Source organism: Lynx rufus, unplaced genomic scaffold (genome assembly GCF_022079265.1).
Source record: "Lynx rufus isolate CCGP_SWC_20201006 ecotype Redwood Valley unplaced genomic scaffold, mLynRuf1.p SCAF_7, whole genome shotgun sequence".
Taxonomy (NCBI): domain Eukaryota; kingdom Metazoa; phylum Chordata; class Mammalia; order Carnivora; family Felidae; genus Lynx; species Lynx rufus.
In genome coordinates, this window is record NW_025814889.1 from 93,294,095 (window position 1) to 93,314,778 (window position 20,684).

The 20,684-nt window shown below is 40.2% G+C and overlaps 1 protein-coding gene across 2 annotated transcripts in view; it reads right to left on the reverse strand.

The window, feature by feature from the left end:
• Positions 1 to 17,508, reverse strand: part of MDM1 (Mdm1 nuclear protein) — a 33,799-nt gene extending 16,291 nt beyond the window's left edge. For both annotated transcript variants that reach the window (XM_047066731.1, XM_047066730.1), the window contains exons 1-7: positions 17,414 to 17,508; positions 16,267 to 16,381; positions 12,374 to 12,741; positions 10,920 to 11,054; positions 6,248 to 6,415; positions 3,954 to 4,057; positions 3,773 to 3,872 (exon numbers count right to left, since the gene is read on the reverse strand). In XM_047066731.1, coding sequence (XP_046922687.1) covers positions 3,773 to 3,872; positions 3,954 to 4,057; positions 6,248 to 6,415; positions 10,920 to 11,054; positions 12,374 to 12,741; positions 16,267 to 16,381; positions 17,414 to 17,431 — 1,008 coding nt within the window. In that variant the 5' untranslated portion in view covers positions 17,432 to 17,508. The remainder of the gene's footprint in view (positions 1 to 3,772; positions 3,873 to 3,953; positions 4,058 to 6,247; positions 6,416 to 10,919; positions 11,055 to 12,373; positions 12,742 to 16,266; positions 16,382 to 17,413) is intronic.
• Positions 17,509 to 20,684: the final 3,176 nt, after the last annotated feature.

Below are 20,684 nucleotides of genomic sequence, written 5' to 3' on the forward strand. Positions count from 1 at the left end.
CAGCACCTACATGATACAATCTTCAAGCTTTAGTACAATTTCCTCCTCTGTCTTCAAAGCTCTTCATGCACATCCCCATTAGTACTTATTTCATTCTAGAAATAAGTGGAGTTAATTTCTCTTATCATTCTAGTGGAGTTAATTTCTGTTATCATTCTCCCCCATTAATCTATAAACTCCACAATGTGAGGGAATGTGCAGCATTTAAATATTGATTCCACAACTTGATCTGAGTGTGGCCTAAGTGCTCGGCTGGAGCTGGATGGCTGGTAGCCAAAGATAAACAAGAAAGTCCCTGCAGCACTCAGTGTGCTCACAGTTTGATAGAGAAGGCGGACCTCCTCGTCCTGTATGATACGTTATCATCATAATATTGGTATGGTCTATGCTATAATACACAAAAGAGATATAAGTGGAAGAAGTGGTACAAAAGGGGCTCCATCGGTCCTGCACTGAGTGCGGGGTGGGCTGGGAAGGAGCAGCAGAGAAGGCTGAATTCCATCCCTGCGGGAGGGCCTACTACTTGATGAACGAGAGGATGGACAAATAGCCCCTCCATGTGCACGGTGACCCAGTTTTGTTTGTCAACCAGATTTTTTTAAAAAAAAGCAGATACTATGGAAATTCTGTATAACTTTATTCAGTTCTATTTTTCACTGACATTCAAAACTCAGTAATTGAAATTTACTTTGTCAGCAACCTTTATTAATAATCTTCGTGCTAATGTTATAGTGTTTTACAAATACGTAACTTTAAACTTCTATGATCCTAAACTAAGATGAAAAAAATAGAAAGCTGATCTTTCCTAAAGCAAGTTGTTCTACAAGAAAGAGAAAAAAACTAATGGTACGAACTTAATACCTACAACCAACAAGCAGAGCCACCAAAAAGGATATGAACTTAATTAAACTCAATTAAAACAACACACATATATATCCCTTTCCAGGTCAAGAAACACCATCAGCATCTAGGATATAAATGCTGTAAGTAGAATGTTTTCATTTCTGAATTTCTTTTCCCAAAATAAGAATTCAACTAAGTCGTTTAAAATTTATATACCGAAAATTCAAATTCAAAAAACTGAGAGTATAAAAAATTTTTCCCCAAAATCATCCCCCTCAAAATGAGTCATCTTAGGCCTAGCTGTCCTTACAATGTTTGTCAAATTATAGAACGTCTCTCAAATGTGGAACTTTATCTTGAAATAAAGCCCCATTTGTGAAAGACACATTAGAAAGAACATCTCAGCTAATGTAAGCTTGGATGATTAAAAGATCACCTAACAAGAAACAAGAAATGTAACACGGATTCAGTAGTTATTGTAAGGATGAGACCTAACAATTGCAACTGTTGGTTATTATTAAAAACCATCTTTTAAGTGAGCATTTCAAAAAGCAACAGTGCCAGTGGTTATATAATGGAGATAATAAATATACAACCACTGGACAAATAAAACCAAACACCCTAATGTTATATGAATAGGTACTTGGATCTTAAGATAAAATACCGAGGCACTAGACTATAAATAGATTCAAAAAGTTTAATATTTCAAACAACACAGGAGGAAATGAAAATGATATATGAACTAGAAAACTATAACAGGACTCAAAAAGTTACCATTCTAATGATAATAAAGTCACTGATGTCCAAATGCGTTTGAAGAGTGTGAATAATAATCCTCCATGAAACATTAGTAGAAGTGGGAAAATGAAGGAGTACCTTATGCTTAGATAGCTCATAAGCAGCCACATAAGTAAATGTCTTCAGGTTAAAAATAAAATCTAAGGGGCGCCTGGGTGGCGCAGTCGGTTAAGCGTCCGACTTCAGCCAGGTCACGATCTCGCGGTCCATGAGTTCGAGCCCCGCGTCAGGCTCTGGGCTGATGGCTCAGAGCCTGGAGCCTGTTTCCGATTCTGTGTCTCCCTCTCTCTCTGCCCCTCCCCCGTTCATGCTCTGTCTCTCTCTGTCCCAAAAATAAATAAACGTTGAAAAAAAAAATTTTTTTTAAAATAAAAAAATAAAAAAATAAATAAATAAAATCTAAGATTTAAGTAAAACATGGCCCATATTAAATATCTATGACCTGATCAACTGAAATGGTTATCAACATCAGTGACAAGATTTAGCTAAATGTCATATTCTTTTCTAACTCCAATTCACTTTTTGAATTATTTTGCCCACACAGGTTAGGCAAAACGGTATCACTGATTTAAACATTAACAACCACCATTAACAATAAGTTTTAAAAAGCCCAAAAGTCACCTTCCCAAGATGTTATAATAGGAAACCTTGAAATGACAGCTCTTAAGTTAATGTCAACAAAAATGTCGTTTTCCATCAGGGCAGGACAGGGACTACCACCTTATCGCGACTCCAGACAAAACAATCCTCTTGGTCCACTACATTTTTAGATCTGAGGCCTAAATACCAACTCATCTTAATTTAAAGAAGTCTCAGAGACTGAGAGATAATCTTTCTAAAACAAGGAGCCTCTCATGAGCCCAACCTAGTGAAGTCCCTAAATACAATAGGTCAGTGGCCTACACCTATTAATTGGCCACACTAGCCCTCTGTGGCCACACTCTGTGCTCTGCTTTTGCCCCCAGCTTTTCCTCATTCCCCACCAGAGCTCCTGGCCAAGGTCTGGCATGACCATAAACTGTTCAAGGGTTTCACAGACTCAATTCTTTGCTCCATCATGCCTGCTCTCGATTCTTATATTTTTAACTTTATTTCACTAGGATATGAATATCCCCAGTAATATCTGGAACAGCTTCAAGATTTGCCTTTTACTCTGCCTGGATTGCTGCTGAGCCGCTCTCCAGTAGGGAAGGAGACAGCACGAGGAGCAGCCACGGTGGAAGGAACCAAGTGGTCTCCCGAAACAACATGCGGGGTACAGGAGTCTCACCAGGACGCTGGTCTGGGAGGTGCCAGCGCAAAGAGCCAGCAGCTCAAAGTGCCAACGCCTTCTTCCAGAGGCTCATTACATATAACCATTAGCCATGGTTTCAAGTACGGGGCTGAATAAAAGATTCATTCCCCATCCAAATGATCTCTCTCTTCCCAATGATGGGAGAGGGGGTGTTCACTGAAGTCTAAACTATTTTACTTTTGCTTGTTCACACAGAAAAAAACAGGAAACCATCAAGATGTGGTTTAAAAGCTGGTAATTGTACAATAACCAGAAAAGCTCCACAGTTCATCCTTTGACTGTAAGAAGCTAGTGCTGAACAGGCACTTCCCAATTCTAGGATTACCCTTTCCCTCAAACCTTCCTTTCGGTCCTCAGAATTGCTCCCATATGTCAGGGTACCCCAACACTGTAACGCAAACCTCTCTCAGCACAGGCCACCCCTCCCAGATACTGATGGACTCTAATAGTACAAACTGCCAGTGGACGCCACGGTCAAACTAATCTTGAAAATTTATCTTCAGTTGAGAGAGTAGAGGTCTGGATCTTATTTTCAAAACTACAACGCTACAATTCTACAAACATAATGAAATACTGGATTATAAAAAAAACATTTTAAAGACTTTAATAATAAAAATCTCCAGTTGAAAAAGGAGCTATTTGATATTAAAAAAACAGTAAACACACTGATAAATTATATCCTAACATACAACTTTAAGTTCCTGATACTTTCAATGCTACTATTATATCACATATCTTTAAACTGTAGTCTCTATTACTAAATGAAACTCATTGTGGCATTAAACTGGGATACAGGCTCAAAGAAAACATGGGCATACTGAGCTTACGTATACTCACCTGATCTGGTATGTTTTCCTTCATACGGGTCCAAGCCCCGGCTTTGTATAAATACTGGGCTGGGCTCAGAAATTTTGCCCTATATTCAGAATTCACCTTCCTAACAGAAATGAAAGGAGAGTAAATATTTCACCATGTTGATCTTCTAAATACCATGACATTTTTCTTATAAAATACATACCCAAGCCTTTGATGTCTCCAAGGAGTAAGCTTCTTTTTAGGCTGGTTTGACTCTTTTGATTCCATCTCTGCTTCTAATTTTAAAGGATCATCTGTTTTATTACACTAAAATGGAAATAATTTAAACATTTTATGCTTAAAATATGTTATACATTAGAGCAAAAACATAAATGTTATAAAGTATAATTGGATACTGTATTACAATTCTGTTTGTGGAAGTAAGTTTTAACTGCTAAAGATAACCTAGAAATCACAAGCAATCAATAAACAAGTTTTGAAACTACTAGATCCGGTTGGGTTTTTCAAGTATAGCTCAGGTTTGGTTCATTTATAACAATAAAATTTATATCCTTGGCTACAAAAAATTTTTCTAATTAACAAATAAACATGTAAATGAATAAACTTGACGTTACCACCTATTAAACAATGTTTTTACATTTGCCTTTGATATTCTAAATCCACATTTTATTGCGTTGCAGTAATTAAATATAAGGTTCCAATGAGTAAGTTACCAACCACATTGTTTTACTGAATAACTTAACCCTTTTTTTTTAAATGTTTGTTTATTATTTATTTTGAGAGGGAGAGTGGGCGTGGGAGTAGCAGAGAGAGAGAGAGAGAGAGAGAGAGAGAATCCCAAGCAAGCTCCACACACGTGCAGAGCCCGATGTGCGACTTGAACACGATAAACTGTGAGATCATAACCTGCGAGCTAAAATCAAGAGTCAGATACTCAAGTGATTGACCCACCCCATAATCTCCCCATTATGGTAGATCCAAAAATATGTATATATGTGTGTGTATGGAAACAAATATATGTATAAACCAATTTACTTTTAGTCATAGAATTTCTATGTTTAGAACCCACAAGGTATTAGTTATAGCATTCCAGAAGATTTAAAAATAGGACTTCTATCCCATTTACCTATAATTTACAATCATTTTAACCTGAATCTGTAACTTAAATAGCTATAGTTCAAATAGAGGCAAGTGTTTGTATGTGCTGATTATGGGGTGCATGGGTGGGTCAGTCACTTGAGTATCTGACTCTTGATTTTAGCTCGCAGGTTATGATCTCACAGTTTATCGCGTTCAAGTCCCACATCGGGCTCTGCACGTGTGTGGAGCTTGCTTGGGATTCTCTCTCTCTCTCTCTCTCTCTCTCTCTCTCTCTCTGCTACTCCCACGCCCACTCTCCCTCTCAAAATAAATAATAAACAAACATTTAAAAAAAAAAGGGTTAAGTTATTCAGTAAAACAATGTGGTTGGTAACTTACTCATTGGAACCTTATATTTAATTACTGCAACGCAATAAAATGTGGATTTAGAATATCAAAGGCAAATGTAAAAACATTGTTTAATAGGTGGTAACGTCAAGTTTATTCATTTACATGTTTATTTGTTAATTAGAAAAATTTTTTGTAGCCAAGGATATAAATTTTATTGTTATAAATGAACCAAACCTGAGCTATACTTGAAAAACCCAACCGGATCTAGTAGTTTCAAAACTTGTTTATTGATTGCTTGTGATTTCTAGGTTATCTTTAGCAGTTAAAACTTACTTCCACAAACAGAATTGTAATACAGTATCCAATTTAGGCTGCCTGTAATTTGGCATGCTAAAGCTTTGGTTTAAAATACATGTATCTAGGGGTGCCTGGGTGGCTCAGTTGGTCGGACCAGGGGTGCCTGGTCCGACTTTAGTTCAGGTTATGAGCTCACAGTTCATGACTTCAAGCCCCACATTAGGCTCTGTGCTGACAGCTCAGAGCTTGGATCTTACTTGGGATCCTCTCTCCCGTTCTCTCTGCTCCTCCCCCGCTCACTCCTCACTCTCTTTCTATTTCTCTCTCTCAAAATAAATAAATAAACTTTAAATAAAACAAACAAAATACATGTAAGTATGCATGTTTCTGTTTGACTCCCATTATTTAACTTAAAGTGTTTGTTTCTGTCGCTACTGTTACTCCTGTAGCTCACATCACTGTAAGGCTAATCATTTGCTATTAGACATAGTAGACTTACCTTCTGTGTTGCTAAGCACTTATCACATATTGCATTTATTTAGTTACAACTCTGTCTCCTGTGTGGGGTTTAGTGTGGTCATCGTTGTATTTTCAGTACTTACCCAATGCCTGGCCCCCACTAAGTGCTTAGTGAACATGTGGCACTTAATGGACAAACAAATGAATAAACTAGCTGAAACCCAAATTCTCAGGTGGTATTCAGTAAAAGATAATGAGTAGAGTCTAAAATCATAAGCCTTTTATTTTGTTTAAAGAGTTGACAAATACCTTCTTTTCAGGAGATACTGTTTCAAAATTTCCATTCTCTTTCAAATCATTTCTTAATTTTGGTTCTTTCACTGGAGATAAACCCTTGAAATTTCTTCTGTATTCAGTTTCATGGATGATTGAGTTACCTTTGAATTGTGGAACAAATTTGCTTTTATTGTGGAAAACCTTAAAACAAAAATTACTGTAGTTTAGTTTTCTTGTTGGTTAAATACACAAAACTTAGTTTCTGAACTGCTTTAAAATTTCATATATAAAGTTGAATTATAGGATGTCAAAAAAGTGAAATTATAAGACTGTTTATAATTTCGTATTATTTCATATATCTAATTAACATCCAAAAAACAACAAAAGCAAAAATAGACAAACTAAAAAGTTTCCATACAGCAAAGAAAACAATCAATAGGGTGAAGAGGCAATCTTGGAATGGGAGAAAATACCTGCAAATAGTACATCTGATAGGGGTTAATATTCAAAATATATAAGGAACTGAAGCACCTTGCTAGCAAGAGAACAATCTGATTTTGAAAATGGGCAAAGGGACACATACATCAATGGAACAGAATATAAAGCTCCAAAATAACCCTATGCATCTACAATTATTTACAACAAAAAAGCCAAGAATATACACTTGGGAAAGTATAGTCACTTCAATAAATGGTGTTTGAAAACTGGACAGTCACTTGCAAGAGGATGAAACTGGACCCTGGAACTTCTGCACTATTTAATCGGTACCCTGCTCCTCCTAATCACCTCCATTGTGGCAGCCTCCAAGAGTTACAGCCAGAGTGGACTGGTAGCTGGAGCGATCTTCGGTTTTGTGGCCACCTTCCTCTGCCTGGCGAGCATATGGCTGTCCTACAAGAACTCATGTGGGACCCAGTCAACAGATGCCGCTGTCTGAGGACCCCCTACGGCCAGGCCCAAGGCAGGCCCCGAGACGGGAATGTCGGGGGGCCGGCACCCAGGAGGGGCTTCTGAACTTCTGCTCCTGTGCCGAAGCCCTGCCCACACTGCTGGGCACAAGAGGGGCCTTCGACATCCTCCTGCGCTCCTGAGCCACTCTCGGCCTCTCTTTCTGGTCTTCCTTGGAGAATAGTCCTCCCCGCCTGGGAACAAAAAGCAGCCTCCAGGGAAATCTAGTCTCTTCCTCCTGCTTTTAGAAGCAACCATCTCAGGGACTGAGGACCCCACTTACCTACAACAGTCCGGGGGGTGGGTCTGAATACTCCTGCCTAAATCTGTTTCTACTCCACATTCCTCAGGGGAATGAAGCTGTTCTAAGTCCTCTTATAAAAACAAAGCCATGTCCAGGGCACCAGGGTGGCTCAGTCGGTTAAGTGTCCGGCTTCGGCTTAGGTCATGATCTCATGGTTCATGAGTTTGAGCCCTGCATTGGGCTCTGTGCTGACAGCTCAGAGCCTGGAACCTGCTTTGGATTCTGTAGCTCCCTCTCTCTCTGCCCTCTCCTGCTCACGCTCTGTCTCTTTCTCAAAAATAAATAAATATTTAAAAAAATAAAAACAAACAAACAAACAAACAAAAAATGGGCGGAGGAATTGAATGCATATTTTTCCAAAGACATACAGATGGGCCAGCAAGTACATGAAAAGGTGTTCAATATCACTCATCATCAGCCAAACATAAATCAAAACCACAAGACATCACCTCACACCTGTTAGAATAGCTATTATCCAAAATACAAAAGATAGTGTTGGCAAGGATGTGGAGAAAAGAGAACCCTTGTACACTGTTGGTAGGAATGTAAATTAGTACAGTCATTATGGAAAACAATATGGAGATTCCTAAAGAAGTTAAAAATAGAACTACCATATGATCTAACAATTCTACTTCTGGGTGGATTTCCAAAGGAAATGAAATCTGTATCTCAAAGAAATATCTGCACTCCCATGTTCATTGCAGCATTATTCCCATTAGTCAAGATATGGAATCAACCTAAGGGTTCACCAATAGGAATGGATAAAGAATGGTAGAATGGATAAAGAAAATGATACACACACACACACACACACACACACACACACACACGAATATCATTTAGCCTTCAAAAAGGAAATTCTGTCACTTGCAACAAAATGGATGAACCTGAAGAACATATGCTAAGTCTAAGCCAGGCACAGAAAGACAAATACTGCAGATTTCACTTATATGTGGAATCTAAGTAAGTGGAACTATAGAAGCAGAGAGTAGAATAATGGTTGCCAGAACTAGGGGGTGGGAGAAATAGGGAGATACTGGTCAAAGGGTACAAAGTTCCAGTTTGCAGAATTAATAAGCTCTGGAGATGTAAGGTGCAACATGATGACTAGAGTTAATACTACTAACAGAGTTAATACCTGAAATTTGCTAAGGGGATAAGAGCTTACAACACACATACAAAAGGCTAACTACGTGAGGTGTTAATGTGTTAATTAGCTTGATTTTGTTAATCATTTCACAATGTACAGGTACATCAAAACAGTATTTACATACTGTAAATATATAATTTTTGTCAATTATACCTCAATAAAGCTGGGAAAAAACCCAAAGATCAACTTTCTACACTCACTACTATGTTGTGAATAATAGTTACTATAATAAAAATAATGTTTAAGCCAAAAAAATAATGAACCATATCTTTTCTCCCCAGTTTCCTACTCCTCCCTCCCATCAGTTTGATAATGGGATAAGTACAACTGGCATATTTAAGTGAACATAGACATTCACTTTATAAGGCAATTCTGTTGTCAGCTCTACCAGTTTTTTTTTCCTTCCTTGGCATGATTTTTTTTTCCTCCTCCAAAAAAACAGAAGATTCTTAACATTGTGAATATCTGATGTGTTCTTTTGTTCTGTTTTTTTTTTCCTTTGCTTATTTTTAGCTCAATGCAAGGGGAAAAAATCAGGTAATAATGATGTTTCTGTTTTTAAATGTTTCCCTTTATCCTTAGTATTTTATAATAGGGTTTCTATTTTATGGTATATTATCACTGATTACAAAGAAAGCAAAAGGAAAAGATGTGGACCACAATTAAGGTATATTATAGCTTTGCAATGCTGAATAACACATCTTCATACAGATCAAATCCAGAGTATCTTTTCCCGAGTATAGCCTCAAGGACTTTTCTGCCAAAAATTATTCAGACTCCTTTACATATTAATATAAGACATCTTTTTAGAAAACAGGTGTTTGATAAAATAGAGCTGAATAGCTCCTTCAGAAGTTCCCTATCAACAAGCATTGAAAATTTGTCACAGGACTCTTTAATCCACAGACCCTGAAAATGATACACTTTGAATTAACAAAGAGCATTTACTTTCCCCCCAAATTCTCTGAAACTCCCATTAATGAAAGCAATAAAACTACTAGTGAAGGTTTGCTAATGATTTATTTTATATTATACTTTGGTCCTATAAAAAGGGCTTTTCTATACAATGTCTCCACTGAAATATATAAAAGCTGTCAATGGGGCTTTGATTTGAATTAGCTTTAGCTTAAAGATGAAATGTTCTACAAAAACTGAACAGCTACAATTTTCAGGGAGTGATTTTGTAGAGACACACACTTACTATCCAAGAACACTTGTGAGCCAACAAAAGAAGTACTGATCCTCTACTGGGTTCATGAAGGGGACATATGTTGCCTTAGCTGTTTTATATGCTTCTAAAATGTTCTACAAATTTCACAGTTTTTTTAGAAACCTGAATAACAAGTAAGCCCAAAGCTGCCACAATTTTTAGGATCACTAGAATTATGACATTAGTGTAAGAGGACTGATATTATTGTCTTGTCGAATTTACCCTCTCAGTCCTGAGGGGCATATAAAGTTTACAAACGAATGTTGAGATACAGGAGAAAATGAGCCATAAGGGTGTATGAAGGGATGTGTATGTGTTCATAAAGAAAATGCAAAGATCTAGAAGAAAAGTCTAGGCTGTCCTGGGCCTCTGAAGATATTCTAAATGCAAGTATTTCCTTACCCAGGCCCAGAAGGATGGTTAAGAATATAAATGAGAGTTAAGAGCCTAAAAACTGTCTAGAGGATGACAGTAGTAAAATATTGAGTGTTTATTAGTAATGGTGGTCGAGCACCAAAAAACGGTACAAGATACAAAGAAATCTAGGAGCACATTTAGGTAACATCATAGCTTTTGAAGTTTATAAATGTCATCAAAATGACAATTTCTATTACAGCTCACTTGATACAAAAACAAGATTATGTATCTTGTATTATTTTTAACATATTTTGTATTTTCTTGAAATATTCAGGGTAGTTATGCCTTTCTTATCAGACAGAAAACATGCAACATATTAGTCAACAAAACACAGTATTTTAGAATAAAAGCAATTTAATATTTTTTTATTAAATAAACACAATCTCGCAGCATGCAATAACTTACCAGTCCTCATGCTTCATTACCCTGTCTCATATTTAGCGTACGTGATGGATCTGGCAACAGTGACCATCAGTGGCCTAGGATAGTGTCATGTTACTACTATAGATCGAAGTAACAGAAGGATGTTAGAAAAACTCTTATTTTCACTTTTCTAGAACCTACCTCCAGGCTCACTGAAGAAGTACCTAATTTCTGTTAGCCCTTAGTTCTGTGTAAATCTGCATTACTAGATCAGAGGATGATACTTAAAAATATATTACATCCATTCAACTACCTGATTGGCTGTAAAAACCGGAGCAGCTTCTTTAGGGGTCTTCCAAACAAACTGCCTTTGATATTCAGAATTTCTCAAGATATCATGTGAAGGAACAACAGTCAGTCCTGCTTTCTTCCGAAGAACTCTATTCAACTGTTAGGGAAAGAAAAACCCCACCCACAGTCATTAAAAGTTTCTGTTCAAACTTTTTCTTTTACTGCGGTAAAAACAAAAACCAAAAAGACATTATAACATATTTCGTATAACATGAAATCTACCCTCTTAACAAATTTTTAAGTATACGGTATTGTTAATTACATGCACACCGTTGTACAGCAAACTCTTTTTAATTGATGATCTCTCTTTTAAACTATTTAAAATTTCTTTCTGAATATTGTCAATGAATCACTGTGCATCCCAGAAAAAGACAGCACCTCTCAGTCTCTTCCTACCAATTTTTCACAATTAAATCTATGACTAAGAAACAGCAGCACCTTGCCTTATTCACACATTGCTTCTGCGACACCCCTTCCCTTGCCCACCACTTACACATCACCTTCCTTGATTCTACTGTACCCCCTGGTTTTCGCAACGAGCCACAGATTCTTCACCAACACTTCTGAACGCCTCTCCGTGGTTCCAGTCCACAGTGGACACGAAATGGGGAAGAGGTAGTGGACTGGAGAAAAATGTGGGAGGCGGCGGGGTGTCTGCACAGGTCCCCAAAGCCTATGCTTATGTGCTTGCAGGGATGTTCCACAGGCCAGGTGTGACATAGGAGAGCAGAACTCGAAGATCTTTGAGATCCTGCCAGAACTGCCCTTCCTTTTGCATTCTGTCAATTGAGATGTTGTTTGTGTCCACAATAAGAAATTGAAAAGGGCCTAGGTAGAAGTCAGCTCACCACCCCTGCCAGGGGTAATGGCTTACTACTCCCCTTCTCTGTCTCAATTTGATCTCTCCCTTAGGACTCTGGTGCTGGTATTTGATGAATAAAATCCAGAGGCAGGCTGCCCATCCAATGAAGAGATATCTTAGTATAACCAGTACAAACTGGCAACTATTAAGAATAGAACTCATAAGAGGCACCTGGGTGGCTCAGTCGGTTGGGCGTCCGACTTCAGCTCAGGTCATGATCTCACAGCTCATGGGTTTGAGCCCCGCATCAGGCTCTGTGCTGACAGTTCAGAGCCTGGAGCCTGCTTCGGATTCTGTGTCTCCCTCTCTCTCTCTACCCTCCTCCGCTCAGGCTCTGTCTCTCTCTGTCTCAAAAATAAACATTAAAAAGAAAATTAAAAAAAAATAGAACTCATAATAACTAAAGTCAACAGCCTCTTAACTATTCTATAAGACATCAGATTAAAAAAATAAAACAATGGAAAATTTTTAAGCATAAAATGTAGTATTAGTGAAATGATGACATTTACAAAGAATTCTACGCTTTTGAAAAGAAATACTGTGAATATACCTACCCCATTATCTACATTTTCTGAAAGCAGCTTGGTAGAATGCTCCAGTTCCTCATTTTCATTAACCGGTATATGACCTTCTATTACATCCTCATTATTTTCCACAATATCTGAAGCCCCTTCAGCTCTGGAGTCTGTAGAGTGAGACCTGGTTCTTTTGGGAACCCTGGAGGCTTCTAGTGCAAGAACTCTTTCTTGGTTAACATCTTCTTTTTGTTCTGCTTCTTGTAATTCTGTTTCTGCGGCTTCAGGTTTTGGTGATACAATATCATTCTCTGAGATAGCTCCATTCCACTCAAGAGATTTTGAAATTTGTGGATCATGATAAGGGACTCTTCTTTTTGAAATAAAACTTGGCTCTTTTGTGATTCCTACAAAATATAGTATACAGAAATTGCCATAAAGCTCTACCATAGCATAAAGTTACAAAGACAACTTTTAATAACACTTAAGAGAGGAGAAATGGAACTGAAAAATCCCAGGTGAGATACACACAATGTCCTTAAAGTTGCAAGATAAAAAAAAAAATAGGTATAGTTCGTTCTTCAACATAAAATCTTTAATTTTGCTTTTAAAAAGTATTAACTTTTTTTGAGATAAAAAAATTAAAAATTGGGGTCACAATGTTCGAGTTACCCCAACACAAGTCACTAGAATCGCAACGTGACGGGCCTGGCAAAGCCAGCAGGACATGTTGCCTCCGTTTCTAATTACTTTCCTGTGCTACTTAACAGAACAATGGGCCCTAGTACTGTCAAAATTTGGAACTTTTCACAAAGCTTCTCTTATGCACAGTAGACCAAGGTGAGAAGGGATGAGATGTCATTATGCTGGATCTTGGTTCTACATTTGCCTTGATTTCCTGAGAATTAAAGAGAATGAACCCTTTTAACAAGAGCTAAGATACTATTTCTCTATATTTCTGTCTGGCAAGCAAATGTCCAAAAAACTTAACCTTCTACCCAAGTAAGAGGAGCTCTGTGGAATGACAGCCACTGAGACACTGTCCTAGTTTGGGGCCATTCTTTAAATAGAAAGAAGACTTAGCAGGGTGGGGAAGAAAGAGTAAGACTAGAGGGAAGGAGAGGAAAGGTGGACTGAAAATCTGGCAGGAGTTCTTTAGCCTCTGTCAAGGATGATTTGGCCATGGAACCCAGGGTCCCCTCCCTTACAAGACTTCCTTAGATTAGTGGTCTTCAAACTGGGTGCATATGTGTCTGGAGGCATATGGAGACATTCTAGGGGATAAGCAGACACGGGCCGCGTAAGGGAATCATTTTGCAGATCTTAACTCTGTATGCACTATTATCCCAATGTTGGTCTGCCTGAGAGTTGCACCTGCTGTCTGCAGTCTTCGTTCCCACCCCCGCCTTCCCACTTCACAAAAGGAAGACACACCTCTCAGCCAGCCCCAAGGAATAAAAAATTCTCGTAGGTGGGAAAGACAAAGGGACAATTCAAAAAAGTATAACTACCAAGAGAGAGTACCTGACAGCAAAGCAAAGAAGGCAGAGATGACAAATAACAAAAGAACAGTGCCTTATTTCACCCATCTTCACACTTTTCCCATCTATCTTAGAATTAAAACTCGGGGGTAAGAGGGTTGTCATGCGAAATGAATATATGTTAACACATGTTAACACATTTATAGGGATTGAAAAATAAAGTTAGACTTTGTTCTCACAGCAAATAATTCTAATTTGCCTGATTAGTTTGCCAATGAGGACTAACTTTACCACTTATATGATGAACATTTACCGTAAAGTGAATCAGCTATATTGGCTGCTCCAAAGTTTTAACAGAACGTAAGTGAAACATATGCATGATATTCCATAAGCCAGAAATCACATCCTTTGATTTCACTTTGTTACAAACTGAATTTGTTACACTTATGATTAAAAAAATTAAATGTCAACTTAAAAATGTGAGGGCCACCTAGATGGCTCAGTTGGTTAAGCACTGTCTTTGGCTCAGGTCATGAACTCACGGTTCACAAGTTCGAGCCCCACATAGGGCTCTCTGCTGTCAGCACAGAGCCCACTTTGGATCCTCTGTCCCACTCTCTCTCTGCCCCTCCCCGCTCGCACACATGCACTTGCTCATGCCCTCTCTCGCTCGCTCTCTCAAAAATAAATAAACATTAAAAAAATGTGAAAGGATGCAAAGACTTTCTAAATACTTTTAAGGGATATGAAAGCAAAAATTTGAAGACCATTGCTCTAGACTTCTCTCTGTTTTAACACAGAGAGGCTTCTGGTAGAAGAGCAAAATGAAAGGGGAAGATTCTCAAGTGGTCTGCCATAATCTCTGAGCACCAAATACACTAAGGGGAAAAAATACACTGTTAACAGAACACCCAGCCAGTCCTAGGTAAAATGGCTGTTATTCCTCCCACCTGCCTTTCTGAAGTTCTCACTCTGCCCCTCCCCCTAATCTAATTATTTCCCATTCACATACCTCCCCTAGACCATTCCTGCTTTCATAATGTACCATACTCTAAAGTGGCTTTGCTCCCAGTCTTGTCTCAACATACCCACCCTCAAATGTAACTGATCTAAGCTACAATGTTATGGGCACAACAGTCTGGTTAACCAATTCCGCAGTATCATAACAGGCCATCAGTGGGATATATATACTTCAAGATTTATTTTGTATTAATCTAATAGAGCCTCAAATTTGTAGAATTTCGAGTCATTTGGAGGACTGAGCACCATCTTGCCCAAGAAGCAGAGACATCCAGTGTTTGAAGTCAGGCTCTGGGCAAAGGATCCTGATGCTTCAGAGGAACCGAGAGCCACTGACTCTAGCCCACTTTTCCCTTTTTTCTCCAAATCTAATCCCAGAAACCCTCTCCTCATTTTACTAATTTCCCAGGCTTGGGAAAATTATGCTTATTTCTCATACGTCTTTTCTTTTCTTGGCTTCAAATATCTAATATTTGAGGGACATACATACCATGCATAAAGCATGCTCACATGTGAGGCCCCAAGCACTCATCTGTATATATGCACCTGCCCCTTAACAAGGAATATCTCATTTAATCCCTCCCAGCAATCCTGTGCAATGGGTTTCCTAAACCCCACCTGGTAAAACAGGTCAAATTTTCCCAAGATCAAAGCTAATGGAGGTCCAAACTCACATTCATTCATTCAAACACTGGTTTGCATAAGCACTGGAGGAGGTGTCATCTACTAGGCAGGAAGACAACCAGAGCCCTTGCTCTTCGAGATCTTCTATTCTAGTGAGGGCCAGTGAAACAGGCAGGTAGGATAAAGTCACTCTGTTTCTTTTCCTCTGCACCGTTCTCTGGGAAACCTTGGCCTAGGGCTGACTTCCCTGGGATACCAGGAGGAAACATGTGTGATGACAAAAATACAGCCTCTGAACTCATGGGCTTTCAACAAAACAGATTTGATTTCACATCATGGTTTTGCCACTTACTAGCTATGAACTTTGGGCAAGCTACTTAATCTAAGTTTCCCTTCCTCAAGACCTTGGGAGAACACCTCCCCAGGCTTGGCTGCTCTCAGCCGTCCCATCTCAGCTCAAGTATGACTCCTCAGAAAGGCCTTTCTTGACCACTGAGGCTTCCCTCCAACCCACCCCTCCCCCAAGTTATCTATATGCTAGCCTATAACAACTTGAAGTCCCCTAGTTTACTTATTGAGTTACCTGTTTACTTTTTTTGCCCACAATTAAGGGTCTTTGTCTGATTCAAGGCTATGTCCCTAGAAGCTGGGAATAGTCCTGGCCTATAGCAAGCCCTCAGTAAATAGCTGTTAAACAAATATGTCAACCAGACCAATGGAACAATGCTTCACAATTCTTAATCATTTTTGCAAACTTAACCCCAAGCTTTATTTAAGTTACAACGACTATTAATTTGTTCAGCTTACCTAATTGATCCGATCTAAGTCCAGCCCATGGGTACCTTCTCCCCACCGAGGGATTATAGGACTCTGACAAATATGACTTTTTCCACAGAAAGTTTCTCTGGTATTCACTCAGCCCCTGAGATACAAAATAAAATTTAAGTACAACGCAATTAATGGACATTGTTTTAAAAAAAAAGACATCAGTAAAATAATTTTGGAACCATGAAAAGAGTTGAAAGCCTGGAGATTGATAAACACAGAAGAGCTCCCTAATAACAACTAATATTTACCCAGCCCTGTGCTAAGCAGTTCACACGTCTTCTATCCTTTAATCCTCACAACCACTTGAGGCAGATGCTGGCAGGAATCCGACTCCCTGAGCAGCTACCTTTTTGCTGGTTGTCTGATTCCAAAGCCTGAGCTCTTGTCTGATAACAGGTGACAGTCTAAATCCCCATCGCTATAATTATCCTTACTGATTACGCCGGCAATGAGTACACAGTATCAGGTATTAGGCCTAGTACCTCTCGAAATGTTGTAAAGTCAACCAAAGACGAATTCCCATCCCATTCTGGATACAAGCCCTTAAGATAAAAGAATAAAACAGGGTTTGTGGAAGGCTGTGGTCAACTGTTATGCTGATGGGTGCCTGACCCTGACACCTACCACCTACCGGAAACTTACGCACAACTATGAAAACTGTGTATTTCTTACACCCTATCTTTACCTAGCCAGAGTCCCATTTCTCGATCCTTTAAAAGACATAGGCACTTTAAAGTTTTAAAGGGCAGGTAGGGGGCGGAGGGTAAAAGGCTGAGATGTGAGATGGGCTACAGGTGTCCCAATCTGAAGCCACCTTAGATCCCATTACAAAGCGCCCTCCTTCCATCACCACTCCCCTGTGCCCTCCAAAATCAATCTCTCTCAACACCACCAAACGCCTCCATACTGCAACTCGGAAATGTGTGTGAGCGGAGAGGGAGCTAGGTGGAGGAGACAAGCATCCCTCAGGATCTTGGCAAGCAGGCTCGGGAGCTGACAGGCATTGCGGGGCCCAGGAGCGCCGCGCAGAAAGCCAGAGCGGCCCCCGCGCCGGCACCCGCCCCGCCACGGCTCCCCCCCCGCCCCGCCTCGCAGCAGACTTCGGATCTGGAGACCACGGCCTCACCTTGAAGCGCACCGGCATGTCGCTCGGCGCTAGAGCCCCCGCCACTCCGACAGTTAACGGGACAAAAAGCCCCGAGGGGGCGGGGCGACAACAGTCGGTTCCCTAGCAAAATCCTCAGCCTGGCGTCCCCGACTACGCGCCGGCGCACTCCGCGCTTCCCTCCTTGAGCCCCTACGCTCTGCCTTTCTCCGCCCATTCTGAGGTTTAAGAACCAATAGAGACCCCGAGAACTTCTTGCCGTCATTAAGATTCGACCAATCAGTGCCCGAATGGGGGACGCCCGCCTCCCGTGACAAATCCCGGCGACTAACAGAAATGGCGGGCGGAAGACTGGCCAATGAGGCTCCCGGAACCGGGTGGGTGGGGCCCCGCGGGAGCTTCGTCCTGGGGAGAACTCAGCGGCTGCTGGTATTGAGGGTCGCGTGCGGCTGTGGGTCTACCTGCTGGTGGGATTCGTATGTCACCGGCCTCGCTGCGCCGCGTTCGTGACGTCAGAAAACATGAAGGTGTGTTCTTAATTCCAAATCTGTGACGAAACCGAAATGTTTTCTTTTTCTGAAATGAGAATGTTCAGGTCTGTTCTCCTGAATATCAGGTCCTACAACTGACAGCCATGTTACATCACTTACTGTCGCATCAAAAGGGATAGGCTAAAAAGAAGTATTGCTTAGGCAGGCCAAAAAAAAAAAAATTATTTACTCTTGAAACATAAACTGCTTACTTTCAGTGATGTTTTTGCCTCCCACTACCCCGCCCCCGCAAAAAAAAAAGTATATATAGCTCTTAATATTAGAAAACATTAATGATGCTTGTGAGTCTCAGCTTCTAAAGCTTCAGCGTTGTCTCTCCTCTCATTCATTTAAAAAAATAAAATTGCATCTAATTTCAATAGACTTGTCATCATCATCAGTAAGTATTTTTTGAGATTCTCCCGTTGACAGAACACTGTGCTGGGAAAGAAATAAACTGTCCAGACAGTTCTCTAACATACTTGCAGAGAATGAACATATATTTATTCAATAATATATAATGTATCATTGTGCTAAATTTTCAAATGGCAGGTATGATGATAAGGGCTACAGGAGTTGGAGGAGGGAGTTGTCCTTAAGGGCAGAGATGATTAGAAGAAGCCTCAGGAAGAAATATTCGGACTCACCCTTGGAGATTAGAAGGACTGAAATAAAGAGGAAAACGGGACGATCACAGGGCAGATGTCTGAATGGAATACTGCCCAGCTTCTTCCAGGAACAATGAAAATAGTGCCTTTACTTTTGTCATTTGTTGACTAAAGAAAAGTATACCCTCTTTTAAACTTTCAAATATTAATAACAATCCTTGATGCTCTAAGCATTTTCTGCAAAGACTTGTCTTCCTGAATCCTAATTGATGTCTCTGTTCTTCTTCATCATCACTGAGATACTTAAAAATTCATTTGAAAGAGCCACCTGATACCTGAAACAAAGAGAATATTAAATTAGCCCCTATGTGGCCATGCATCCAGGGGGCCCTTGATAAATGTTAATTGGTGATGACAGCATCTCTGTCGTGTAAATTGAGAATGGCACAAACAAGACACAGTGGAACATAAACTGAAGGAGGTCCTCTTCAGGAAAACAGTCCAGATTGCACAGAGTAGGAAAAACACAGCTCTGGTTGTATATACAGCTTTGTTAGGACAGAAGGCTGAGGCGAAGTCAGTAAAAGCAGGCATGTAGAATGTAGCCTGTCTGCTAAACAAGGACCATGGTAACTGCAGTAGGGCTCTGCTGAGAAGGGAATAAAGGACAAGGGCGGCAGATGGGAAAAATAACGGAGTCACAACCGGGGTTGGCTGAGAGGTGCTAAAGGGACTCAAGGAAGAAGAGTACTTTGCTTTGTTATTCTTAAATGAAAGCCTCCTCAAGTTTATGAGGCAAAGACGTAGACATGCAAAAAGGGACAACCTTAGTATATGAGCCTATAGCCTGTGTTTTACCAGCTTTTACACTCTCTACTACTGCAAGAAACAGACCCAGCACCTACAAAGTTCCACCCAAGTGTTTGGGGGAGTCCCGGGAGGTGTCTCACATGTGCTTACAGCTACCACATACAGTACGCAGGGCAACACTGCCTCTCATTTCAGTAGCCACACATTTGCATGTGTCACTCTTGCTACTGGCCACCACAGCCACAAGTGCTGAGTACTGAGCCTCCACTGGGCACAGCATGAAGCCTTCTCCGACTGCCCAGTCCTGCTGGTGATCTGTGACAAGGCACCTCCCTCTCCTTTTTGTGTTACCCTCTATTAAGTGAGTATCAAAGTGTCCTGGAGGGTTTTTCCATTTGTATTTCAGCCTTCCCTCTCTCCAAAGGGAATTCCATGGAGTCTGGGCCAGAAAGTAATCCTCAAGTGATAGGTTTCATTCTGTGTCATTCTATGACATTCTATTCTAGATGAGCTTCTCCCTTCCACAGCCAAGCCTCTCTTCCTAGGACGAGAGTGTCATACCTGGCTCCCTCTTCCCTTTGTTGATGTCTCTGTTTCTCATGCAAATAGATTTCTCTTAATTATCTGTGAGAGATTAAATTGGTACCACCTCTAATGAAGGACAGTTTTGCAGTCCTTTGACCCAGCAATTCTACTTTTATAACTTTATCTTATAAATATACTTGCCCATATGTGAAAATTATCTATTGAAGGTTTTTACTGTATTGGAAACAACTTAAATGTCCGTCTGCAGGGGACTAGTTAGATGTATTGTGTTTCCTCCAGGGCCCAGAGCAAGAACAGGCTATGCAGCAGGCCCAGATGACAGTGCAGGCCGCCCTGCTCCCTAGGGCTTCCACCCCAGCAGGTCCAGGTGGGTTGGACCCGCTTCTGGTGTCAAGTGTTATATCCATCAGGGTCTGGCTGGGAAAACTGAAACTACCAGAGACATTTCCAAAAAGAAAGCTTAACATAAACTATTGGTTAATGAGTTACTAGAGAACTTTGAAAAGCTAAAAGGAGAAACAGGATAGTAATTCCAGAAAGCAGCTCACACCCCTGAGGTTGGAAAAGCAAAGGGAAATATTGATGTTACTGAAACACAGAGGTTTGCCCTAGAGGCCTCAGGGAGTTGGCGAGACCTCTGCCCAGCTGGTACTGGTGCCTCTTAGGGAACAAAATGAGGCTGCCCCTGGGAATGACAGAAAGGGAGGGAAGGAAGGAAGAGAGAGTGAAAGAAAGAAAGAAAGAAAGAAAGAAAGAAAGAAAGAAAGGGAAAGAAAGAAAGAAGAAAAAGTTGGAGAC